A 27925-nucleotide genomic window follows, 5' to 3' on the forward strand; every position below is an offset into this window, starting at 1 on the left:
ATTAATTTCAGAGTTGGCTCAGGTCATTTCACCTCCCCAGGCCAACGTTGGTTGGTTAAGATCATATCCAAACCAATCATAATACACCAGCCCAAAATATTCTATTACTGATTCACTGGTGAATAAAAAAAAATCTGACTCCATGTTTAGTTTGCTTGGATCTGATTGTGGCTCAAACATACAAAATCTTCTCAACTCCAAGTTGAGTCCAGCTTCTTTGGTAAAACTTTTGATATAAAACTGAAGAGGAGATTAAGACCTCAGATAATGTAGAGCAGCATTCATCATCAAGCAGTTAGCACGAACAAAGACCCTAATTATATACCCTCATACTGCAAATTGGTGAGTAAATGGGGATTTTCCACTGTCATTTATTTTCATTAGCTAACAGGCAGTCTGATATTACAATCCAGGTGCATCACAGATAAAAGATAAAATTATTAAGTCACTGCTGTGATGGAAAAGAGACAAGGAGATTAAAGTATTTGTGCAGGCCAAAAAGTACATCTTTTGAGGTTTGAATATTTTCTATCTGGAACCATGGAAGATTCTTAATCACCTTTTCATTTTCCAGGCAGGAAAATTTATCTGAGACATAGCTACCCAGAAGCAGCACGGTACCATATACAGACAACTTTAGGTGAGCTTTAGAGCTTGGAAAAAATACTCCTTGAAGACACACCAAAATATACCTTCTGCCTCAACATTTCCATAAAAGCTGTGCAGTAGTGTTAGTTACATCGAGTCTTGTTTTTGATTGGATGGAAATATTAACAATACTGTACATTATTGTTGCTACACAGCTTTGACTCAAAGACTCCTGAGTGTTACACAAAGAATGCAACTGAATACTGAACATTTCTTAAGGCTTATAAAATCCAATAATGGAATAAAACACTGAACTAGGCTAGCACAGAAAATCCTAGTCACTTACCACTCAGCCACAAATAATCCTGACAAAACGCAAACTTCAGTCAAATCTTTGGCCTTGTCCAGAGGGTGACAAAAACTTGTGGCTTTAGCACTCACTTAAATAATGCACAGCTCTTGTATAGCATTTTTCCACGCATAGAGTTTACAAAGATAGGCAAGTATAATGATCCTGATTTTACAGGTGAGGAAACCGAGGGCCAAAAGAGGTGAACTGACCTGCCCATGGGCATTTAGGGAGTTAATAGCAGAGCCAAGAAGAGAAGTCAGTTCTTTGAGTGTTGACTCCAGTGCTGTGTTTTCTGGATGACCGTGGTTCCTATCAAGGGGGAAGTACATTACAAAACATGTATTATACATACAAAACTTATACATACACTGCTAGTCTTTTATCCTCTTCTGTGGCTCAAAAATGGAGAAACGTGTGGATGAGAGAGAACCTTGAATTGGGGACCAGGGGTGCTGGAACTAGGGGTGTTGAGGGTGCAGCAGCACGCCCAGGGTCCATCATATACAGGTTTACAGCTTGGTTCAGTGGCTTTCAGCACCCCCACTGCAAAGTTGTTCCAACACCATTGCTGGAGATGCTCCCTGAAAGAGTCAGAGATGTAAAAAAAAAAAAAAAGATAATTCAGAACACTTTTTTTTTTAAAATAAAAAATGCTTTGGCATGCAGATTCACAGCAGCTTACTTCAGTCCCTGCTTCTCCCTTGGAACTCCAGTCCTGCTCCCATGAAAAACACATTGTTGCAAAGAACGGAAAACCAAAGATCCTAATTTTAGTTTACAAAACATCCCTAAGCATTTTTTACAGCAAAATCCTTCATGCCAATTTTGAAAGAGAAACTTTATGACTCTTGCCATTGCTCAGCTTGGCTAACAAGCAGGCCTCGTCCAGCCATGGCTAATCCTTCCACAGGGAAAAACCTTTGGAGTGAGAATCTTGTGGTTAAGACATTAGATGGGGCTTCAGGTGTCTTGGGTTCCTTCCCCAGCACTGCCACAGACGTCTCGTGTGACCTTGGATAAGGCACAGTCTCTGTATGATGAAGTTTCCCATCTGTAGAATGGGGATAATGGAACTTCCTTCCTCAAAGGCAGGTTGTTATTTATTATTTGTATTGTAGTGGTTCCAGGAGCCCAAATTATGCTCCAGGACCCTACCGCGCTAGGTGCTGTACAAACACAGAACAAAAAGACAATCCCTGCCCAAAGAGCTGACAGTCTGGTAAATCTGTTAATGTTTATGAGGCATTCAGATACTATGGTAACGGTGACCATCTCAATATCTCTTACATATGTATAGGGGTTTTTGGGTGGTTTTTTGGTTGTTAAAATGCTTGGATCAAGTTTATTTTCTCATGCCCGAGTAAAAGGTAAATAATATTCTTTGATTCTGACTGATTTTTTTTTAAAAGTTGGATTGATATGAAAAGTATTTAAATCTGTAACCCATTTTCAACAGATTCTTCTAATAAATAAAGTTTACTGGAAAATACCGCTGTAAAAATGGAGCTATATAATAATAATCTGCACTTTGGCAGCTCCGTCCCTCTGAGGATCTCAAAGCATTTTACAGATGTGAATTAAAGTAGCCTCACAATAACCCTGTGAAGAAGGTGGGTATAAAGCTGTAAGGCGGGCAAACTGAGGCACGGAGTGATTAGAACTTGGCCTGTGTCTCACAGGAAATCTGTGCTAGAGCCCATAAGAGAACATGGATCTCCTTGTTTCTAGTCCTGTGCCCTATTTAACATTGTGGGCCTCATCCCATGCTACCTGTATGGCCCTGAGGATGTCACATGGGCCGCAGCTATGTGCTGATTGGGCCACAGGTTGAGAACCACTGCTCTGGACCATCTGGTGGGCCAGCATGGTTCTGCTCAATTGGATAAAATAACAGAAGTGAACCTTCACTTAAAGTTCAGACAAACCCCAAAGTCAGCCCCTTTCAGGTGTCAACATTTGATTAACTTTTCCATACAGAGAAAGACTTTGAAATGGGTGCCCCACGTCCGTTACTGCTTTGGATCAGGACTGAAAACAGAAGTACTGAACGTATTAAGAATGGGTGAATTGTACAGTGCACTTGCCAAAGAACCTGACTATCGGCCCTATTTCCCTGTCAAATATTTGTAAATATCATTCCAAAAATATTCTGCTGCTGGATATTCATCTTGACCATTCCTTAGTCTCCTGCTCTGGGGAGCAAACCTGAGCTAGGATCCCAGTTGGCCAGGCAGAGCCAAAAATTGCTCGCAGTTCTGCTTGACTGGGCACACCTCCCATATGATCTCAGAGACGGAGGGAGGGGATTGAGGGTTCTCTCCTAACAACTGCCTAAAGTTCCCGTTCTCCAGGCAACAGCCTGAGGGGAGTAAAGAATGCTTTAGCAGCTACCCTACTGCCCCCACAAGCTTCCTTCTCTGGGTTTCAGGGGACAAGGCGTGAAGGTTAAGCTCTCTAGCAGGTCTTCCAGTGATCTCCCCTTACTCTAAGGGGGTAGGGATAGCTATTAGGGATTTCAGTGCTGGCCTTTCTAACAATTACAGAATTTGTAGAAATGGGTCTGGGGCCAGTCCAGACTCCCTGATCCTTAGAGTGATTGGGGAGAGAAAATTTGGCTTCAAAAAAAGATGACTAATTTCATACAGGCCCAAGGAGAGGTAGATGTTTTCATCTGGATATTATTTATAATGGGGACGGGAGTTCAAGGGGTGGGTGTGTGTCCATGTCCAAAAATATCTTGAGTGACAGAATTCTTGAATATCAGAGCTGGTTGAATACTGTTTATTGAAGATATTTTTCAAATGTTGCCATTTTCCAAAATAATTTATTAGAGAAGCAACTTTTCTCCCCCTCCAGTGTTCAACAATCTTTATAGATATCGCAATCAATATTTTTCTGGTACCTGACCACTTCTGTTAATTATTATCCAATCCAAATTACGAGAGTTTTATCTATTCCCTAACGAAATATGAGGAGAGAAGCTGTTCTTGTGGTATTTCCAGAATGATTAGAACCAGGATGTACCAGTCAATGAACAGAGCTAGCATGAAGACAGAGTTCATAGTATATTTCCGCAGAGGTGTGTCAGTCAGTAACTCAGCCAGAGGAGATAGGTCTATTGCAGGAGTGGGTTGTCAAGGTTCTGTGGTCTGCAATGTGCAGGAGGTCAGACTAGATCATCACAGTGGTCCCTTCTGATCTTAAAGTCTATGAGTATGAGAAACTGCAAGAAGAGAAGTTGTAATCCAAAAATTTGCATCCCAATTTTGTAGAATCAAGATGTTCAGATAAAATTGAGATCAGCACCTGAGCTCTTTGAGCCCTAATTCTTCACTGCAGGGTGCAAGGAACTCCTATTACAGTTGATTACCTGTACCTTTGGTTTCAGTTTCTTTCACCTCTTGTGTTTCCAAAGTGCCTGACACGGATTGCCCATCACTAACTGAAGGTGACCCTACTTCCTTGTTTCCACAGCAGTGTTAATGCAGGAAACTGCTCAGACTGCATCTCACATCACCTGAAACCCTGTATTTTCTCACGGGGCTTTTGATACTATCAGAGGCTTCCAATCAATTTGAAATGGGCCCTCTTCATGTCCATTCTCTGCTCACACATGTTTAAAGAGGCAATAAGCCTTTTCTCCTGGAGTACAATACCTTCTTCTGTGCTGGCACTCCTTGAAGCCAGTCTGAGTCTTGTTCCTTTTCCAGTCTTTGTAGCATCTCCCGGGTTCAACCCACACTTTCATCTTCTTGCTGTCATTTATAGAACTGTAAAGCTTAAATACTTATTTTTACAGTGTTATAGGTTCTTCACTTACAGGCTGGAGAAGCTGGAGTATTAAGGCCCGCTCTTCAACCATCTTTCTGTCCTGTGTTTGTACAGCTCCTAGCTCAATGGGATCCTGGTCCATAGCGAGGGCTCCTCGGTGCTACCACAATTCATATAATAATCAACTCCCCCATATTCTATTTTTATGGGCAAGCCTCATCTGTTGTGGCTCATGATGCAAAAGGGATAGAATAGGCTGCCATGTTATGTTTCTTTCTCCTTTTTTGATGTCCCTAGGGAACACTTATGCAAGATTTCAAAGCAATATGCCAGCCTATATCTTCAAGCCTGGCAGCATGAAAAGTACAGCAGGGGAGAACTCATTTTACCAAATTAGGAACCTGTTTGAAAACAACAGAGCTGAGATTTAGAGCACAACTCAAAAACTGAGGTATGAAGTCTGGCTCTGGTAAAGCGCGAGTTCTGGCTACCGCATGTTTTTCTGTTTTGCAATCCTTAGTAGTTCTAGAAGCAGAACAAGAATTTATTCCAAATACAAGATTTTGTTGTTTTGCAAAAGCACAGGCTTCAATTTCATTAGAATTAGATGGCTTTTTAATTACTTTTCCTTGGAATATAATGGTTTAAATTACAGAGGAAAAATTTTTGTGCCACACAAAAAAGTTCCATGTAACCAAAACTTTGAAGGGAAATAAAACCACCAGTGGTTCTGCAAAACCCCAAACATGACCAGGCTCACGCATCCCTAATGGAAAGGGGTTTATGGACCAGACTACAGAATACTTATCTCCACGGGAAGAAGGCAAGCAGCCATGTTTAGTGTGGCCAGTTGCTCAATAGGTTCTGAAAGTCAGTAAAAAAAACACACACACAGAGAAATAATGAAGGATTTGTTCCTTACAATTCTGAAGCACTTTGTCCAGTCTAATTTTATTTTTCTTATGTGATGGGGCTTTCACAGTTTCCACTGGTAAGTGATTCCATAGTCCAACAGAGCTCTTCAGTAGGAAATTAGGACCAAGCCATCCCCTAAAGCTCTGTGGGAAACAAAGGCTAGCAGATACAAAGTCAGGAGAGAGAAGAAGGATACCAACCTAATCTCTTCTCCCACTTTTGGAAACCATGGAAGCTCCTGTGCTAAAACTCCATCTTCTCTGGGGAGTGGCACACATTAGTGGAGCAGGGGGGCCAGATACTTTCCATATCAGCATCTCCTGCTGGCACAATGGATTTCTGATCACAGACCCAATGGGGACACATGGCTGCTTGTTGCTAACTCTTGCTGGGTGTTGGCTACTACAGTGTTACAGGGGACTCTGCCAGTGGCAGCGTAGCACAACACTGCCAGGAGAGGTAGTAGGGGTGGGAAAGAAAGCAAAGCAGCTATACGTGGGTGAGGAGGTCCCTTCTCCATGGATCCCAGGAAACTGCTGCATCGGGGTGGGGTGGGGGATATTTCTCCTGCCTATCTTTGGGGAGAATGGTTTGAAACGAGATCTGAAAGTTGATCTTCAGAGTTTCCTTGGACATCCCGTCAGTGGATAGGGATGTTTTTGGTCCTTTGATGATTTTCAGCTTACTGTTTAAGTTGCATCCTATTACTCTTAGTTGTACCCCGTTTAGGAAAAAGAATGTTTGTGTTGGGACAAAGGAATAGGCATACAATGTGTAAATGTCGTGTTCTAATAACTGGATTTTTTAAAAAAATATTTTAAAGTAACATTTTCAATATTTTAGAAATCATTTAAACAGGCTTAGAATATCTTGATTTGAGCAAAACAGAAGTCAAGAGTGTCAATCTTCTAGAAATCATAATAGTTGGGAAATAGAGAGGCAGCATAAACAAATTATCCCACCCGTGAGTACATTTAGTTAATGGGGTGTTTGTGTGTGAATCCAGCTGTATTCTAAAAGACGGGTCAGGAGTCATGAAAAGATGGAGTGAACTAGTACGAAGACAACGTGGCCTACTATTTCTCTGATTTCTGGCATCTGAGAAGAGACACTGTAAATGACTGCAACCTGGCAAAGAAAATAAATTATGAAGAACAACATCACAAGAATGAAAGGGCACAGAATTACCAGTGATTTGGGGATTATGATTCAGTGTTAACATGACACTTCCCTTTGCTTAGAGAACTGGCAGATGATATGCAAACTAGAATACTTTCCTGTCTGAAAACTGTTTTGGCTTGAGTTCCAATATCAGTGCATGATGGATTTTTTTGTCCACAGAAGTCCAAAACCCACCCATCCATAGAAGCTATGTGGCTGCCATGATTTCATTATCCCTAAGTATTTTACTGTGATGACAATACTCCAAAACCAAAGTAAGAGTGTCACTGGTCTAAAAATATATAAGCAAAAGCTATATATTTGCTAAAGAAATAAAAAGGTCAGAATCTCTCCAATTAGTGGTTGCTTATGCATACAAAGGACATCACTCTACTGATAAAAATTGGCCTCTTTCTTCACCACATCTATACCAGTGCTGCACAGCAACACTATACTTAAGGTTCTGTCATGCTTTCCACCCTAATCCACAGTTTAATTTTCAGGCAACATATCACAGCAGGCTGAAGTTTGGCTGGCATGCCAACAGTTTGGATACAGTTTGGGTTTTTTTCCAGAAAAAATGGTGTAAATCACATAAACCAATTCTTTAAGTCACACAATGGCTCAAAATAATAAAATAGATAATACCTGGAAGGAGTTTTGATCATAGAAAAACTGAATTAGACTTTCTGGACAACACAAACTTACACTGCACAGTCAGTTTGTCCACACACTGTGCATGCTGGTATTTTTAAATAGCAGGACTCTAAAAGGCTATTTTCACCTACTGTGTACATACAAGGCCCAGTTTTCAAGTGTGGGTGACTTAATGGAATTTGGGACGCTCTGATAAGAACATTGACACATCTAACAAACGTTTAATGTGGTTATAGGTGTTCATCACATTGTGAAACTCGGGCTCCCCCTATATTTTATAACTTGTTCACTTTCAACAGTATGGGTTCAAGGCCAGCAAACATTTCACAGCATGGGCCTGATCTTCAGATCCTGTGGCTCCCATTGACTTCACTTGAAGTGGTCATTCAGAACTTCTAAAAATCATATCCTACTAGCATATGACAGGAGGCAGTTAAAGATCTTTCTGAAAGGATAATACATCAAGTCTAATCCTTCTCTCATTGAAGCCAGTAGGAGTTTTGCTATTGAGTTCAGTGAAGGCAGGAACAGATCCTAAAACTGTGCTGGTCAAAAGAACAGAACCTCCTATAACTGCAAGGACTATTAATGCACTAACTAGGAACCCAAACTTGGGACAAAATCGATAAAGGATAGTTGGGTTCTCCATTGCTTTAACGGTTCCATAGCATCTTACCATATTTCCATATATATTCCCCCCTTCAGACTGCTTTTCCACCCCTTCAGAAACAAAAGGGAATCAATTCTGCCTATACAAAGCAATAACAAGCAGATATAGAAGAAGAAACATGAGATTAAGTGGCACTTTTGAACCCTTTAAAATGTCCCAGTTCTTCCTCTGTTGCTTGTGCCACTTTTATTTTCCTTATTGCATGATCTCCCCAACAGAGACTGGGAACACTGCTAATCATAGGCCAGATCCTTGCACAGCCAAAACATCCAATGAACTCAGTGAGGATTACCACTGGAGATTTTGAGGGAAGAGGGACTGCAGGAAACTGAGTCTGGATTGATGAGCAGTTAATTTTTGTCCCTTTCTTGAATTAGGATTGAAAAAGAAAATGTCATTAGGTTTGATTGGGGCGAGGTTCTATACATCTGGTCCACATGGATAAAGAAGCCAGATTTACACATTCGTTGAACGGCAACACGGGAAGAAATGAATTTGCTGGCATACATATTAGCCATACATCCATCAATATAGCATAATACAGCTCACTTAACTAAATGCCTGTTAAAGCAATAAACATTTTTTAAAACAACCACACCAAAGCATAACATATCAATCAAAACAGAGCCCTATTTAACAATCAATTTACTGTGCTGGACTCAACAAGCTGATACTGTAGTTTAGTACGTTTTCAACACCAGAGGAATGCAACAAGCCTCTCTGGAATCCCTGAACTGCAGACACTGATGAAGTGAAGCAAAATAAGGTCCTAATTGATAGGCAACTTGGAGCTGACCTTGGGCACAGACCCAAGGCTGCTCTGCAAAACCATCTTGACTAAATGAAATCACATACTGTAGCTGGTTTATCAACCATCGCTGACACAGCTCGCTTAGAAAGAGGGCTGATGGGTAAGTCACACCTGAAGATTTACATGTAATGTACTGAGGGAAAGAGGTGTCTGTGCTCAGAGGTTTAAAAGGGCCCCTTTCAGCAACACCACATTTTAGCAAACATTAGAAAGACCAGCCCATTGACAACTTATGGAGACCCCTGGAAACCTTCTGTTAAAAGATGATTCTTCAGGAATAACAGTATATTTTCTGTTTTCCTTCTTGAGATATTAGTGTGGAAACTGATTTAATACATTGCAGTGTAGACCAGAAAAACAGCATCGTGCTGAGAAAGCAGTCTTTTTTACTTCAGGGGCTTCTTTGCAAGAGCAATGACTGAGAGGGGTGTACTACCTTCTCAGGAATAAACAAAACAGAAAAGCACAATAAGAACCAAGAATACTCACTGATTTGAGGGGTGGGAGATAACCTACAGCATTCAGATACAAAATGGCAGCTTTAGGCCTGCAGCTGCTGCTCTCTCCTGCATTTAAAGGTTCAGCTCTGAAACAAGCATGCTGGGAAAGGCTCTTATCAGATAGTGAAACCCCCACACTCCCTGAGAGCTGAGCTGTGACTAGGCAACTAGGGAGTAGCTCCTAGGGAAAGTATTGGATTCCTACCTTTCTAAGGGCTGGGGATAGCCCACATGTTAGAAAACTAGAGCTTGGTGTTTTTGAAATATTTGTGCCCTTCTGTTGTTCTCTACCAATATGTTTCTAAAAAATCTAGATCTTTTTGGACATCAGCTGTTTCCTGTGCTTGAATGTATCCCTCAAGAGCACATGATTACAATAATATTAGAAATGGGCTGAAACTGTGAGGTTCGGATCCAAATTTCCCCCAAGTTCATAGTTGTTTGGGTTGGGGATTCCAGTTCAGGACCTTTATAGAGACAGCCCTGGCCTGTGAAATCCACGGGTCTGTTTAGATATTGATTTCTGGTTTGCATCTCACTCTAGTTAGCATAGCAATACATAAGTAAGTTCTACCCTGTCCAGCTAAAGCCAAAGCCAGGACATATTGCTGTAACAGGATTTGTGTTTCTTAAGAGTTTTGCTGCTACTGCGGCTGCTTATTGTCCTTTATAAAATCATAATCATGTGCTTGCTACATCATTGGGGGGAGGGATAGCTCAGTGGTTTAAGCATTGGCTTGCTAAACCCAGGGTTGTGAGTTCAATCCTTGAGGGGGCCATTTAGGAAGCTGGGGCAAAAATTGGGGCTTGGTCCTGCTTTGAGCAGGGGGTTGGACTAGATGACCTCCTGAAGTCCCTTCCAACCCTGATATTCTATTGGTAGTTGCTATGTAGATTATTATGATGCCATAAACAGCAAATCCATTTGTGGTTCTGTAGGAGCAGCAGGAACAAATGATTGTCCAGGCAACAAGTCTTCATTTGCAAATATATCTAATAAAGGACATTAGAGGTGAGAATCTCAGCTGGTGTAAATCAGCCTGGCTCCACTGATTATTCAATGGTCTATTTTATTAGTCACATGAGTGGTGATGGGAGTTAATGGAACTATGCTGATTTACATCAGCTGAGAACGTGCTCTAATGAGAAGAGAAAAACAGAAATTATTGATCTTGGTTCTTCACTAATGCAGCTGTAAATCCATATAAACTCCACTGACTTTACAATGGTGTGTGATAGTAGCAGAATTTGGCACACTACAGGTAGTAGAATAGTTTTTAATAGAATTTCCTATGAGCTGACTTTTTATGTTCCATTGGAGAGGCATCTTTCTAAACAGGACCTCCTTACAGATGCTGTCTTATATGTGTGCATAGAGAATTGCATTATTATCTACAGTAGCTAGCTCTGAGTTTTCCATCGTTGTATTTATGAAGGATTAGCAGCTGTAGAGGGGTTGTTCAAGATCTGCTGTTCTATGGAAGATATGTTAAATCCAGCAATCATTTGGAGCCTGCATTTTGGAGTTTAACTGTGATAATGCTGCCCTAAATCACACAGTAATGAAAATAAACAGTGGTAAAAGCAAAACAAACCAACTGTGACCCTAACTCCTGTCCCTTCAGAGTGAATCCTGAACTTAGGGTGTCTGTACTATAAACAATACATTATAAGACTGTTATGGTATGCTCCCTTTCTGGCTGAGACCCATGGGAATTAGGCTCCTAAATACCTTTGAGGTTCTGGGCCTGAGATGCTACCCTATGTAAAGAAACAATCTGGGGGTTGTTTGTTATGTAAATGTGTTTTAGCACTTCATCACTTGTCTGGTGAGTGATAAAATGGAGGGCTTGTCCACATGAGGAAAATAAGTAGGTTTTAGGCATGTGAGCTAAAACAGTTCCATGGTCATATTTTGCCCTAGAATAGACCATGACCAGCAGACGTTTTAAAATAGTACTGTCTTCGTATACACTGGAGGCCAAGTGGTGTTTAGCCTTAGCATAGAGCCCTGATTTCTATCAGTTTAGAACACATAGTACAAATACAGATCTCCTGTGCATGGAGTGGAGAAGTCAGAATATTCCATTCAACATCCCACAGTAAACTGATGCAGGATAAAGAAATTTCTTTCAAAACTTTACGACAAAGTCATACGCTTTTCCAAGGAGAACAGTGGATTTACTTCTCTCTCTGTCATGCTTGGTTCTCATATTTTCTACTTGCAGACAAATTGCCAACCTTTTGGTTAGGCATAATTGAATTGTATTTTACCCCTTAAAGGACAAAGTCAATTCCATATAATTGTGCACTTTCAGCTCTCTGTTTCCCCAATGGACAGGCTCTATCCTGTTGCCATTAAAGACAATGGGAATTTTGATGTCAGTGAGAGTGGAAGCTGGTTCTGTCTAAGGCCTTGCCTACATGAAAGGCTTACTTTGAGGTGTGCCACTATAAATCCTAATGAGTTCTTGTGTAGCCTGTCCACTTTAAGGGTTTAGGCTGGTGTAATTAAATCACTTCAGTTAAATTGGTGCACATTTTCTTAGGGTAGATAAGGCTTGAGAAAAAAGACATTCTTCTCCCCTGCCTAGCTCAAATTAGAATCAGACAACAGCAGCTCCTAAACCCAAAGGTACATATTTTTCCTAAGATGATACAAAATACATATTGCATTATTTCACATAACGTAGAGTAGAATTTTCCCAGTTACAATTTAAAACATTGAGCCAGATCCCACAGCTAATCTTTACACTTCAGTTTACACCTTCCTGTTATTTATCCTGCCCTGACCTACAAGATGCAGAGGATCATGCAACTGCCTCCATGTAATATTGGCCGTGGCCTCTCTGCCACCTTGCACATGGGACTTTTGACAAGCGGATGCACCTAGCTGTGGACTCATTGGCCGTATACCACTTCTCCACCCTCTACAACCTCCCCTCCACTTTACTCAAGTGAGAGTTGCTGCATAGCATTGCCTTGCAGAGTACAAGGTGTGTGAAATCTCCATGCTTGATCTCTTTGAAGCCTGCTCTCATTGAGCAGTGGAATTGTAGTAACTCAGCTGCATTTGAGTACTTTCTGGGCCCAAGAGGTGAGGTGTGGGCAGGAGGTGTCCCCATAGGAGTGAAACAGGATTCCATCACAAATATGGAAAATCTAAGCTAAATAGAGGATATGCATGATGAGACACCAGTCACAGTTAATGAGTTTAAGAGAACTTGTCTCTTGATGGACAGTTAAATCACACAGTCAAGTAATAACCTAATGCCTATACTTAAGGTATTGGAAAATCTTTCTAATGGACTGGCGTGCTGCTTGTGGTTGAGGAAATAAGCATCTGCACCTTCCAAAGACCAGCTGTGGGACCACTGACAAGCATGGGTTACAAAACCAAACTGAGAAACAAAGCAGAGCGGGAAATGCAGATGTAGAAATAATTTTCTCAGTTTAAAGTACGGTTTCGTGTATCTGCAGTTCCATAATCCTGCAGTTCTAATGTTACTGAATTACAGCGGTTAAAGAAAAAAAAAAAAGAGAAGAAACATCACCAGGACTGTGTACACTGGAGGAGAGCAATTTACAACCAGCATTAAGAACCTTTTACACAAGAGACAGTGAGAGAGTTCTATTGGAATACCATGTGCTGGGGTTACAAGATGGCAAATAATGGCATTTCATCATTGCTCAGAGATTTACAAAATTTTAAACTAAAATATCACACTCTGTGAGTCGATTTATAATGGAGACCATCTGTTGTATTAATTGAGGTATACTAAGAGACTCAAGACTTCTCCAGATCTAGTACCATCTTCATCATTACTTCTTTGTAGCAAATGCACACTGTAGAATATTTGTATACTTGGCGATGTTAAGTTGTAAAATACAATGTATTGGAAAGGATGAGACACTATTTCCCTGAAGATTCAGATACAAAGGTTTTATTAAAAAAACTTTCATATTTTAAAATGGTTTTCTTATGTTGCTAGTTTTTAATTTAAAATCACCCTCATTTTAAGGAGTCCGATCTGTTAACCTACAACACAAATAAGCTAGAAATAACCATTCTCAACACCTATTGCTGGAACTTGGCTACTGCTCACTTCCACTAACATTAGCAGGACACAGGCTCTATTAAAATTCCACCCTGACTAGTCATCTTTATAAGGAGAGATTAACCATAGTCACCAATCCAAAAGGATTAAACTCCTCCTCTCATTGGTCAAAAATAACTGCGCTTCAATTTAACCAATCAAACAACAAGTGGCCACTTAGTCACCCACATTTTTAAGAGGGGTGTGAGATTCAAAGCTGAAGTTCATATTGCCCACTTCAGATCCTTTATGCATAACATTCTAATACTCAGTTGCCCACTTCAAGTGACCACCTTCAACGTGTTGCCCCTTTTGCTTAACAATCTGTCCCAACTTGTACTTAGCTCAGATGCTCTGCTTCCTTGCCCTGATCTGACGAAGAGCTCTGTGTAGCTCAAAAGCTTGTTCCTTCCACCAACAGAAGTAGGTCCAATATAAGATATTACCCTAACTACCTTTTCAGGTACAGAAAACCCCAGTGGTTGACCATATGTGCTACTGTTCTAGAAAGCTCTATTGATTACCCTGCATGTCCTTGTTGTTTAGTTTCCTATATCACTCGTGGCTCTGTTGTTGCATGAGAAAACACACAATTTATAAATAACTAAGATAAGCAATACAGAATGAGATAAAATAAATACATATATTGGTACACGTTCCATCAAGCCCCTGTGGACTATATAATATAGTAGTATCTATATAATCAGTCTCTTTTCATTATCCTTCTCTAGACATATCAAGCAGTTCCTTTTACAGGGAGAGTCCTTGCCACATGGTAAAGTTTGCATGTTTCAGGATTACTTCAGGTTAAGAAAAATGAAGAAAAGTCTGTTGGTTATCAAAGAAAATTCCTTTCACACCCATCCTACCATGATTTTTTACCCTCCATATTGGCAGTGACTGTATTTTTCACATATGTTGCTATGCAACCAGTCAGTACATGGATCATAATATTTAAAGCAAGAGTTTAAGTTGTGCATCATCTGTGCTCAACAAATGATAACTAGTAATAAGTTATAAACAGTTCTTATCAAACTAGCTAGCGTCTCCCATGCCTCACAGGATGCAAAGAAATGTCAAAGTATTGCAGAGATTATTGTGAAGGAGTCAGAAAAATACAGTGACACATTGTCTCGCCGAGCAAATTCCTATCTCCTCAATCCCTTGCAATCTGAAATGAAGCAACAGAAAACTGTTGGAACTCTACAAATATGGCCAATATATATTCTGAAAACATGAACTTTTCTTATGAAGAAACTGCCACAGAATAATCCTTATTTAAAATTATGATTTTTCACAAAATGTTATTTGAGGCTTGTCTTTCAGTGCATCACATGATTTTATAATAACTGTTTTGGTTTCAAATTATCTTAAAGTTAGCGGTAGATGATCCAGCTGCCTCCAGTTACTGCCAGGAATCTGCTTAGGCCACATTCTGGTTCCCCTGCTCATGTTTAATATCACCTTCCTCCATAAGGTGTTCCAATGAAAACAGCAGGACTGCTTATAGAGTACAACTCGAGATAAGAGTACACAATTTAGCACTTTGCACATAAATATGGTACCAGCTTCTGTGGTACTGTCTCACCCATTAAGACAGGAAAATGGGCAGAAATCTTAATTTAAGGATGGATCTTCTAGCCCTTACTCAAGTATTTCTGTTGGGTTCAACAATATTTATTAACAGTATTTCTATTGGCTTCATGTGAGCAAGGGATGCAGGGTTGGACCATCCTGCGCTGCTATAGTGTGTTCTGTCTAATTCTGTGCATTCCTTTTACTCTTTTTTTCAACAGACCATAAGTGAACATACTAATATGCCTCCTATAAGCTATCTTTTCTGGCAGTTGTTTGTCGTTTTGTCTTCCCTACTCTTAAATCCCTTAGCTTGCTAGCTTGGTGGAAACTGTTTAAGTGTACAACACAAATTCTCCACTGAGGTTTGGCTACCCAACAAGTTATTCAAGTGGCTTTGTCTCATGGGGTTTCTCTTCATCCTCTGCTTTTCCAGGTTACTCCAATATCCTTGAACCTATAATTTATCATAATCTCATCTAAATGCTTTGAAATAATAAAGAGCTTAAATTGAACTTTTTTGGCTGAATGCCCTCCAAAATGTAACTTCATCAGTGAACACTCAGTATTCCAAGAGGGTGGGTTCTGTTATTCAGAGTTTAAACAGCCTTGGAGATTTTCAGTCTAGTTCGGTGTTGTGAAATTGATGTCTGCCTGCTGTAATCAGGCATATTGGCCTTACCTCTCTCAACAGGTTGGTTGTTTTGGTCTGCCTTGACTTACTTTAAGATACAACTTTCCAATGACACCAAAGTAATTTGCTCTCAACACATTTACTTTGGCAATATTACAGAGATGGATTGTGATGGTGGTGTTGGGGGAATGTTGTTTTCTTGGTTTATTTCTAAACTTTCGTAACATGACAAAAGACAGGGAAGCTCAAGAAAAAAATCAAGTGACAAGTCTAGAAGTTTTCACATTTCACGTTCCAAATGAATTCAAAGACTGGTAATGGCGAAAAAGGTTTGGCAAAATCTTGCTAGAAAGACTTTAAATGATCAGTGTCCCCACTACCTTGAAATCAAGGCACAGAAAGTACATTAAAACATGAGCTGGGGCATGGAGAACCTGGGGAATTGGTGATGAGATAAAAAGTTACTGGTTCAAAAGAATAAATGGACACAAATTGGACCTCAGGAATGGTAACATACAAAAGCCAGTGGGAGAACACTTCAATCTTCCTGGACATTCTATAACACATTTGGAAGTAGTTATACTTGAACAAAAAAACTTCAGAAACAGACTTCAAAGAGAAACAGCAGAACTAAAATTCATTTGCAAATTTAACACCATTAATTTGGGCTTGAATAGGGACTGGGAGTGGCTGGCTCATTACAGAAGCAGCTTTGCCTCTCCTGGAATTGACACCTTCTCATCTATTGTTGGGAGTGGACTGTATCCACCCTGATTGAATTGTCTCTGTCATCACTGGTTCTCCACTTGTAAGGTAACTCCCTTCTCTTCATGTGTCAGTATATTTATGTCTGCATCTGTAATTTTCACTCCATGCATCTGAGGAAGTGGGGATTTTTACCCACAAAAGCTTATGCTCAAATAAATCTGTTAGTCTTTAAAATGCCACCGGACTCCTTGTTGTTTTTGGTTCAAATCCAGAGCAGGTTGGAAGTGACCAAAATTTAGTGTAATCTAATGGCTGTTCAGTGGCCATTTCAAAATGAGTTTGGTAGTCTCAGTCCAGTTACTAGTGGCCAGGATGTCCTCATTGGTCTTGACTCTAATTTTTCCCTTTGTAGGCACTCTCCACAGAGAGATCAATGATTGAGGGCCTGAACCAAATCATATTATTTAATTTATTTATACAATGGCAGGGCCTAGAGACCCCAGCTGACATGAGGGTCCTGGTGCACTGGTTACTAAACAACCACACAGTAAGAGCCCCATAGGGCTTACACTCTCACTAGAAAACAGAGAGAAAGAGTTGGAGAAGGATGGTATAGTTGTTAGTGTGGTACTTTGGATTCAGTTCCTTCCTCTGCCATAAGTTACCTGTGTGACCATGGGAAATCACATGGTTTCTCTCTGGCCCAGATCCACAAAGGTACTTAGGTGCCCAAGTCCCAGTTATAGGCTCCACCGCGATCTGCAAAACTCCCACTTGGGTGCCTAAGGTCACTCGGCAGCTAAGTTTTTGCAGTAAAAGTTTCCTTTTTGCCTAAGCTTCTGCCATTGGGCACAAACATGGTTGCCTCCCTCTAAGCGTCCAGACACCTATCTCCCATCTAAGCCTCAGAGCAATCCACAAAGTGAGGGAAGATACGTGGTCATCCACCAAACTTGCATGCAAGGTCTGGACCGTGGATCTCCCACCTCAGTGCCCAAACCATCAAGCTTCAGAGTTGTTCTTGCCCTCTCTCTGGGTCAGTGACTCCTTCATTGTTTATCCACAGTGCTCAAATCCTTTCTTTCCCTATATGTAGAGGGGGAAATTACACCCAGGTCTTCCATGTCCCAGGTGAGAGCTCTTACTACTGGATTAAAAGATATAGGCTGGGCATCACTTCCTCCTCTGGCTCACTTATGTAGAGCAAGGCAGGTGCTTAGCTCATTCTCCCTCCCAAGAAATGAGTTAGGTGCCCAAGCCACCAGTCGCCAGAGGAGGGATTCCTGGCTGTAGATCACTGCAGCCCAATCTTCAGTGCCTATTTCCATCAGCGGGGTGGGGCTTAGTAAACTCCCTTCTCATCAGCATCTCCCATAGGCTAGCTTAGGCAGTTCCCATCTCATGTGCTGTCTTTTGTGGATATCATTCTTAGGCACATATCTCCCCATCCATTGTGTAGGTAGCTTAGGTTCCTAACTGAGGCTTTGTGGATTGTAGTGTTGTTCCTGTGATTTTTGTAGGCTCCTAAAAGTTAGATATTGCTCTGGATTGTAATCTCTAAATCCCTTTGTGGATCTGGGTCTCTACATCTCAGTTCGTAATCTGTAAAATGGGGATATAGCACTTTCCTATAATGGGGGGTTGTGAAGATAAATATGTTAAAGCTTGAGCTGCACTCAGATGTTACAGTAGTGGGGGGCATGTGAGATCCATAGAGAAAAGAAGTACTATCATCCACATTTTACATATGGGGGAACAGCGTGACAGAGATTTACTGTGGCTTTGCCAAGGTCACACAGGAAGTCTGTGGCAGAGCAGGGGCTTGAATCCAAATCTCCTGATTCCCCTTCAAAAGCCCCAGTACATTCTTTTTCTCTTGGGATGTCTTGTCATTGACTTCAAGGGATCAAGTGCTGGATGAGGATGGAGACCAAATTACCCTCTCATCCGTATTCTCCTCAGGGTGGACGAAGATTGCATTACCACTGTTTTTTCTGTTAGTCAATAAAGTAAGATTAAGTCTCTACAGCTCCCACTTTATTTATCTAGGTATTTATGTAGCTCTTCCTGTCATCATAGTATCTGAGCACCACTCCAGAGAAAAAAACACACACACACAAATGACTATGAGGGGGAAGAAAATCATCGCTAAAATGCAGACACAAGGCATAGATTTTTCTCTGTCAGTTGATGCATCTGCTGCTGAAGCTAATTACTATTAAAAAGGAAAAAGCAAAACAAAAGAGTGTTGTCAGCAGAAAAAGAATGCTTTTATTGTTTGTGAAAATTACAGTCAAATTCCAACTATATGAATATTAGGGTTTTTTGTTTTTTTAAATGGAAGCTGTGAGGTTGTCTCTCCATTTACAGAAAATGATAATTATCATGTCTTACCATAAGACATCTGCATTTCCTACTTTAAATGCTAGGAAATGCAAACAAACCACAGTTTAAGCATGAAAACTAAGTGGATTTATGACTGGGTTTTTTTTCTTCACTAAAATAGAGGTGAGCTATATACAGCCAACACTTTCCTCCAGAAAAGGGAGGTATGCAAGTCTGGAGGCTTGTGTACTTTGGATGCACAAATTCTGCTTTTATTTCTCTTCCTTGTTCAAAGCTTTACCCTCTCATTAGCCTACATACATAACCTAAAGCTTTAAACTTTGCTGTATCTGACATTAATCGTAATAAAGCATCATTGCACAATTTGTAAAACGAAGCCAGCATTTCAGCTGGTTGATGACATTTTCTAAGGTCCATTTCTCTGTGACTTGTAATGCCCAGGAGGGTGATTATCTCCTGGTAACTACATGCCTTTCATACCTTATTGGTTATTCAGAAAACAGTAAAATGATAGAGAAAATTGTTTGAGGACTTAATGGTTTCATCTCCCTGGCGGCACCAGCCCTTTTGATGCTTGGAAAATAAAATGCCTTAGTGCTCATTTCTGTCTGAAAGTGGCATAAAAACTAGTTAGGGTTAGGGAAATGTGTTTCAGTGCAAGCAGATCCTGCTTTTCTCAATTCCAGGAACAATGGTAAGTGTATATGCACCTGATAGGAGACTAAAATCCAAACTGAGGACCATTTAGCATGTTCGAAGTGACTCGGGAATTAAATTAGAGAGAGAAATATTTTTTTCCCTCTAACCTGTTGTGACTCCTAGCTAGAACAACCTGACAAAAGACTTCAACCATGGCCTATATTTGCTTCCCTCTACCTCCATTACTGGAGGAGGTTGGATGACACAGAAGCGGGGATCAGATGTCCTTCTTTGTGGTCTCTGTCCCAATGTGCCTGCAGAAACCACTCCAGTCCAAATCTGTGGGGGGGAGGGTGAGTAGTCTCTGCAGAGCAGGAAAGGGTATGCTGAGGTTGGGGATCATGGAAGAAGTCACAACCCATAACATGCCTCTTTCCAACCCTGGCAGATATATATCCTGGAGTTTAGGCAGCATTAAGTAGCCTGACATTTTACCCTGGGTGAAATTCATCTCTGTGCAGTAGGGCCAGAAAAAGACCCCTGCATGCACCACTTAAGACTCACATAACCCTTTTGAGGAATTAAGTTGGATGTTGCTGGCATATGGGTCTGTGCTGGCTGCTCTGCACAGAGATGAAAGGATTTTGCACAAGAAGACCAGTCGCAACAAGGCTCCCATGCTGGATGGAGGCAGGTCCAACCATTATCAGTCAGATACACCATTAGCTCATTATTGCAGAATGAAGCTCATGTTTTATGTAAGTACCCAGACTGAATCTGAACCTTTCAAAGTGTTGCGGCTCACCCATGGCTCCTATAAGTAGCTAATGGATCACAGTAAATCCTCATTTCTGTTTTGAAGGGGGTTTCAATTTTCCAATATCAGTATTTTTGCCTGTAAAGGCTCTGAGCAACCTCCTTTCTCTCCAGAGTAATTGTTTAATGTTCAAAGTTTCCCTAACTAAAATAATAAATTAAGTATGCACTGCAGAGATGTTTTAATTGCTAGTATTTCACATTAACGGCTGAACCATCCAAAACCAGGACACACCAAATTATCTATTATTTAGTATACAATTAAACATTTTTTGGAGCGCACTTGGGTATATTCTCTGGCGTAGGTGATCAGGAAGTGCTTTTCATGCCATTGATGACCACTGACTGTTGGAGTGAACTTCCCAAAGTCTCATGCCTTTTTGGTTTTGTTTTTATTTTTAGTTTTTGAGAGTGGACCAAGACAAAGACCGAGAATGCAGCCTGGACTGTGCAGGATCCCCTCAGAAGTCACTTTGTGCTTCTGATGGTAGGACTTTCCTGTCCCGTTGTGAATTTCAACGAGCAAAATGCAAAGATCCTCAGTTGGAAATTGCATATAGGGGCAACTGCAAAGGTAAGCACTGCAAAGCCTGGTGTGTTCAGTATGTAGAAAATTAAACTAAATTAGGGGTGTTGTACTCTGATAATCAGCAGGAACAGTGGGGTTTTCAGGGAATGGTTTCAACCCCACTAGACAAGAGTTGACCCAAATATCTCTAAGTATGGTAAGAATGGGAGGTCTAGATCCTATTCTAAACTCTGCCACTGGGAGATGGGGCCTGATGCAAAGCCTATGAAGTCATTGGCAGTCTTTCTGTTGATTTCAGTGGGCTTTGCATCAGGCCCATTCTATGGGATCTGGTTCAAGTGTAGCTTGGTTTTCCCATGTGACAGGTTGGTGGGGGAAGTTGGTAAGGTGATGAGATGCTCATCGGAAAGATACGCTGTTCGGGCAAGTTATTATATATGAAGATACATCAGTCAGTGCAACAGAAATAAAATAAACCCAACTCCTTACAAAGCACCTGATTTTTATTTATTGCTTCAGAGGGCTAATGTGATGTTTGGTCTGGATTCTGCAAGCTGTCCTTTGCAAGTGCAGATGGCCATTCATACAGTCCAACTTTCAGGATCAGACCCTCTGTACCAGTGTTTTACTGGCTGATGAGTCTTCACATTAATTGTGCTACAGTGAAAAATTCACTAAGGACCATTTCCATGAGTAAATATTTGTCTGAAGCAGCCACTTGAAAGTATCCCCCAAAGTTTCCAATACAAAATGATTAAATCTTGAGTTGAGAACCTTCCTCTGCTAGACACCAGTATTTTGGTGATTTCCCCTGACATCTCAAGCATCCATGTGTTTGGCTGGGCTGAGCATCTTTTTGTTTAATAAGGAAACTCAATTTTGTGAGATTAATTCAAATATCAGGTTTCAGAGTAGCAGCCGTGTTAGTCTGTATTCGCAAAAAGAAAAGGAGTACTAGTGGCACCTTAGAGACTAACCAATTTATTTGAGCATAAGCTTTCGTGAGTCCCTCACGAAAGCTTATGCTCAAATAAATTGGTTAGTCCCTCACGAAAGCTTATGCTCAAATAAATTGGTTAGTCTCTAAGGTGCCACTAGTATTCCTTTTCTTAATTCAAATATGTTTTTCTTAAAATCCCTAATTTTAAGAGACAAAATTGGTTTCTTCTAGAACTGGATTTGCAAAAGTGTCTAAATAAGTTAGGAGCATATATCCCATTGAAAACTTAGGAACTGCACTCCTAAGTCACTTGCGTGCTTTTGGAAATACCACTCATAGTCCCTATGTGGTCACTTCTTCATCTAGGGCCTGCTCCAACTTTCATTAACTTCAGTGGGAGTTGGATTGGATCCTCACTGTTACTTTCTTTGGCCTGATGCTGCTATTTATTGTGTGTGGGTGGACTGCCATGCCTGGAAAGATCCCTTTTGAAGTCAGTAGGGCTCTGGGTAGGCGCAGCAGTTTGCCTGTGTGCAAGATGTTGTAGGATTGAGGCCTTTGTTTATTTCCCTCCAGTTCTTTGCAATTTCCTGAAGCAAGTGTTCTTACGCCCTTTGCATATTTATTTAGACACATAACTGCACCTCTCTTGAAGCCTGATTCTGTGAAGTGATGAGCACTCACAATTCCCACTGAAGTAAACGAGAATGGAGACTGACCCAGCCCTTGCTGGACTGGGTCCACAGTTAGGATTTTCCTGCGTGTTCCTCAGAAATAGGAACCAAACAGATTCCTGTCTGAGGCTTCCTGCCTACTGCCTTAAGTACTTTCCATTGAGGCGGGCAGGCTCATTCTTCTACTTCTTAATTACATTCCTTTTGCTAGAAAAAACATGTTTGTTTTGATTCAATTTAACAAACAAAAATAATCACCCAGGAGGTAAATCCATGGGTTTAAATGACAAGAAAGAAGTCTTTTAAATTTGTGTTCATTTTGAAATCCAGTGAAATAAGTTTGAGATGGTAGCAAAACCTCATTCTCCTTCCCTAGTTCCTTCATTTGTTCTATCAGTTCTCCTTCTCCCCTAAGTTCAGAGACACTGGGCAATGGGATGTCCCAACATTTCAGTTCTATTATTTAGTGATCTAAAACATGCACGTGCTGGTCATAGAGACGTTGGGCTGGCATGCTTAGAGAAATGATGACATGCTTCCTCTCTTAAATGCAGGGCTTGATTTCCTTCTCAGTGCTCTATTTTATTTATTTATTTATTTGTTGAATATAAGTATAACAGTGATCACAAAGACTTACCTTCCCTTACACTCTAATAACAACAACAAAAAGTTTGAGACCACCCAGACTCAACCTCTTGGAGACAATTTTCTACTTCATCTCTCTCTATTAGCTCCGACAAGCCTCTAAAGCACCCAGATTGCTCTAAGAGACATTCTGTCTCCTCCTCCCCCTAGACGAAACATCATGCTAGCATTGTATTAGCTGATGGACCTACTTCCTTATATGAACAAAGAAAACATAATGGAGTGACTTGAGCCCAAGTGCCTGTTGCTTCCACTAACCACAGGAAGAATTATTGTAAACACTTCGTGTTGTGTACTCTGCATATTTAAAACACTGTGCACTCTGTGAAGTAAAATGTTTTTGCATACTTTTTTCTTCATTATTTCTCCATGCAATTTACCAAATGCACGGACAATGGCAACTACAGAATGCTTCTTTCCCCCATAAAAATATGTAGAATTTCCCGATGCAAAGCCTGTGGGGATCAGTTCTAGCAATGCTTGCAAATTTTTGCAGCAGTTGGTGATATATCAAAGTTTGTGGAAGTACTTTATTGCTGTGTACGTTTTCACCTATAGCATTTTAGCACAATTGTACTCCTGGCATCTGACCCCCCAGCTCTACTTGGGCAGCTTAAGTATTACCGCTAGTTGCCACACACAGCTCAAGGTAGTGCTTTTTGTCTCTCAGCTCAATGAGCACTAAATTCACTCAACTTTAAATTTTATTTTTCTATATAGATGCTATACTGCTTTGGGGCATAAGTGCTGGTTGTACTCCTGATGAATATCAGTGAGAAAGAGACTACTCCTATTTTCACTTTTAATTTCATATTTAATTTAATCTAATCAAAACAGCCTTGGGGTGTTCAGTGACATGCCACTTCACTCCTGCCCGTGGCAGCAATCCTCTGAACTAACTCAAGCTGCGCAAACAAGTTGGTGCACAGAAAAAGGGAGGCCAACTGGTCTCACTGCAGTTTCAATCTTTGCCTCCCACCTTGCTACACTGTCACCTTTGATAACCCCAATCAAACGTTCTACTGAAGGTGCTGAGACAGACTCCACTTCATCCAACGGCCAATGAGGAGCGGAGCTTGTTGTTGCAGGTGATGGATTGATTAGTTAAAGAGCAGAGATTTTTAGTAGAGCTGACTGAGAACATTTTCATGAAAATTGAATTCTGTTTACATGCCTGTTTTTGGACCAAAACCTGAGAGTCTCGATTCAGGAACGGGGGGGAGACTCAGGTTCAAATCCATACATGCCTGATTCCGAGCGGAATTTTTCATCCCTGATTACTTTGAATCCGGCAAAGCAGGGACTTGAGCCTGAGTCTCTCTCTTACCTTCTCCCCCAATAACTTCCCAACTAAAACTTCAGCAAAACTGATACATCTCCATGAAATATTTTGGCTTTGATGCAATTTCATTTTTGTCCAAAATGCTGTGACCAGCTCTGGTTTCAGGTCAGCATCCACACTGATCTCTTGTGGCCGTCTCTGCCATCTTGCCTCTCTGAATAACTTGTAGTCAGTATTTTCTCTTAAGCCTTTTACATGCCTGTTTACACAATCAAAACTGGGATATTTTACATACACAATAAAGTTTGAATCAAATTCAAATTAATGTCTCCTCACATTCTTTTCTCCAAATATTAGCCCCAGACATATCTCTCCTCCCGCAAAAGCCAAGAATTCACAGTGACTTTCTTCTTTGTCCAATTCTGTTATCAGTATTTGCTTGATATATTTATTTTGAGACTGTCAAAAGACTGGAATTACAGAGATACCGTTGTCTTAAAGAACTTATTGTTTTCTCTATTGTTTTTGTTAATTGTTTAGGTTTCATTTACCAGGAAAAGTTAACATTTAAGGGAATTCGTTAGCACCATGGGGGAAGCTATTTTTAAGTTTGGATTTTAAGTGAGACAATAAAACCTATTGACAGAACTTTAATCCCAGTCTCCTTTCTCCCACTTCTGTCCCCTGTGCCCTCATGCCTGTAACAGGCACTTAAATAGCTGTGTGTGAATTTTTGTTTTTTAAGATAATAAAGTAAAGGGAGGATGAACTGGTCTGAAATGAGGTACTTCATGAGCCCCACACCCACCTTTGACCAAAATTAGAACTTGCCTAATGGACTCTTTTAATGTTAAGAAAAACAACAACCCTGCAATTCATTTTTCTCTCTATTATTTTTCATTTTTGTGCACTCTTATGCTTCCAGGCAAGGCTGGAACCAGATGCTGAAGTGCTGGAAACGTTATGAGAAGTCTGATTCTTGTAATATTTCCAGCCCACTTTTGTAGCTTCAAGAGGTTCAGCTAGTTTGAATAAACTTTAGATGAACAGCCACATTTTTGGATGCTTCTCCAAACCAAACCTAAACTCTGAACTTCCCTCACTAGAAACAGACATTTGGTTGTGCAAGAAAATTGGTGCGAGCTGAGAAGCATTATTATTTGTGTTACAGTTGAACCAAGAAGAACTAATTGTGATCAGGGCCCAATGTATATAGACATAGAAGGAGACAACCCCTGCCCTGAAGTGTTTACAATCTAAATAGACAAGAGTGGGTGAAAGGAATAACAATAGTTCCTATTTTACAAATGGACCACTGAAACACAGTGAGATTAAGTGACTAGCTGAAGGTCACACAGGAAGTTTGTCACAGAACCAGGGATTGCACCTAGATTTGGGACAGTAGTCCAGGGCCTTATTCACAAGACTGTCCTGGTATACTTTACTTAAACCTACTGTTATAACCAGTATAATCTGGAACTCTACTCTATTTGAGGCTTGATCCTCTGAGGTGTTGATCCTGTGAGGTTGACATGCCTCAACTTCTGTTGAAGTCAGTGGGATTTGAGGAGTCTTGGAACCTCGAAGGAGTGCTCCATGCTTTTACAGGATTGACTCTTGATGCTCTGTAGGTAAATATGAACCATCTGAGCTAAAATTTCCTGACCCTGACCAAAACGAGTGCCTGAGTACACCCAAATATGGCACTTAAAAAATAATTTGAATAGAAAAGTCACATAATTGTCTACAAACAACCTCGAGATCCTGTCATCTGGACCCTTGAGTCATGCAGAGCCCCTTTATAGTTAGTAAAAAGAAAAGGAGTACTTGTGGTACCTTAGCGACTAACCAATTTATTTGAGCATAAGCTTTTGTGAGCTACAGCTCACTTCATCGGATGCATACTGTGGAAAATACAGTATGCATCCGATGAAGTGAGCTGTAGCTCACAAAAGCTTATGCTCAAATAAATTGGTTAGTCTCTAAGGTGCCACAAGTACTCCTTTTCTTTTTGCGAATACAGACTAACACGGCTGTTACTCTGAAACCTGTCTTTATAGTTAGTGGAGCTTTGCTCAGCACAGGAATCTGCTGTCAGGATGCTGCCAAAGGGTACAATCTTGTAGTTAATGGGAGTTTTTCTCAACTAAGAACTGAGCCCAGATCATCCCTTAAGGTTTGCACTTGTGGAGGGATCAAAAGTGGCTGGCCTATGTGGAAGTGGGGAGTTGCACTGACATAATCTTTAATCCCCTCATAAACTTCCCAAAGACCTTGTGTTGTCCTTGGAGCTCTATGGTTTCTGAGGAGTGAAAATGTGGGGCGGAGGAAGGTCATAGGGTGATGTGAAACTTTCTCTCCAGGGCTTCATACCCTACCAATCCTGCCCAGAACTCCTCTGCATTTAGATTGCATGGATACTTTCTCCACCCACAGAAGCCCCCCGAGAGTTGCAGGTGGGGTTGCCATGGCATCAGAAATCCACCAGAGCCGTGCTGCCAGGGAGGGTGAGGAGGGAGCCTGGGCTACCCGCCTTCTACGCTTGCCCACAATGAGACACCTTTCAGCTTGTCTGACCCCTCCATTTCTCTCCCCCAGTCTTTTCTTCACATAACAAATGGACATGCAACGTAAATGTGTGTTGCCTCTTATAAATCAGAAAAAAAAAATCATAAATCAGGGGAATGTAAGTGACTCATGATAGCGATGGATCTCAAGTGCTGACTTCTGTTCAGGCTGCTAGGAGAGGACCTATTGCTCTAATTCTGCTTTGATCTGATCAATGGCATTTTCACAGTTGAAGCACAAAAATCCTGAGATTTTTTTGAGGCAGGTTCAGTTGGAGGAGGAGGGATCCTAAAAAATCTCATGAAAGGCTGACGTTAGGCAGTAATGCCTTCCTTCCAATTCACACTGCTGTGTCGGTTTCTATCTGGTGCTCAAGTACGCACTGCACTCCAGCCTTTGGAGGCCAAGCTTTACATTTAACGGAAGGAATATTGTCTAGTAATTCGAGTGTGGGACTGGAGATAAGACTTCTGTGTTTTATTTCTGGCTTTGCATCTACTTTAAGTATGACATTGAATAACTCAGTGTGTCTGTCTCATTTACCCACCTGTACGATGGGCACCTAACAGTACCTAACACAGATATTGTGAGACTTCATTAGCATGTATAAATTGTTTCGAGAGCTTTGGATGAAAGATTTTGTATAATAATAATAATAATTAATAATGGGGCATAACCTGAACTTTTTAGTCCACCCTCAGGCAAAACTTTCATTGCCTTAAGTGAATTTTGCCTAAGTAAAAACTTGATGATTTCATCTTCAGAGTCTGGATAGCCAGGCCCAGAACCAGCCAAACACTTAATCACATTTTTAATTGTAAGCATATGAGTAGTCCCTTTGGCTTCAGTTATACTGCTTCTATGCTTTAAGCTAAGCATGTGCTTTGCTAGATCAGGGCCTTATTTCTTATATTTAATTTGTATTTATTTATTTATCTGACAATACATAGGGCTGTATATTTGTGGCAGAAACTGTGCTGTATAATAAAATCTGTGACAGGATTTTTTTCATAAAAAAGTCATGGCCTTTCCCTTTGGACTTTTCTA

General features: G+C 40.7%; 1 protein-coding gene across 2 annotated transcripts in view; it reads left to right on the forward strand.

Annotated features, from left to right (window-relative positions):
* Nucleotides 1–27925, forward strand: part of SMOC2 (SPARC related modular calcium binding 2) — a 175490-nt gene that overhangs the window by 37082 nt on the left and 110483 nt on the right. For both annotated transcript variants that reach the window (XM_073335247.1, XM_073335246.2), the window contains exon 2: nucleotides 20643–20814. In XM_073335247.1, coding sequence (XP_073191348.1) covers nucleotides 20643–20814 — 172 coding nt within the window. The remainder of the gene's footprint in view (nucleotides 1–20642; nucleotides 20815–27925) is intronic.

This window comes from Lepidochelys kempii, chromosome 3, assembly GCF_965140285.1.
Source record: "Lepidochelys kempii isolate rLepKem1 chromosome 3, rLepKem1.hap1, whole genome shotgun sequence".
Taxonomy (NCBI): Eukaryota; Metazoa; Chordata; order Testudines; family Cheloniidae; genus Lepidochelys; species Lepidochelys kempii.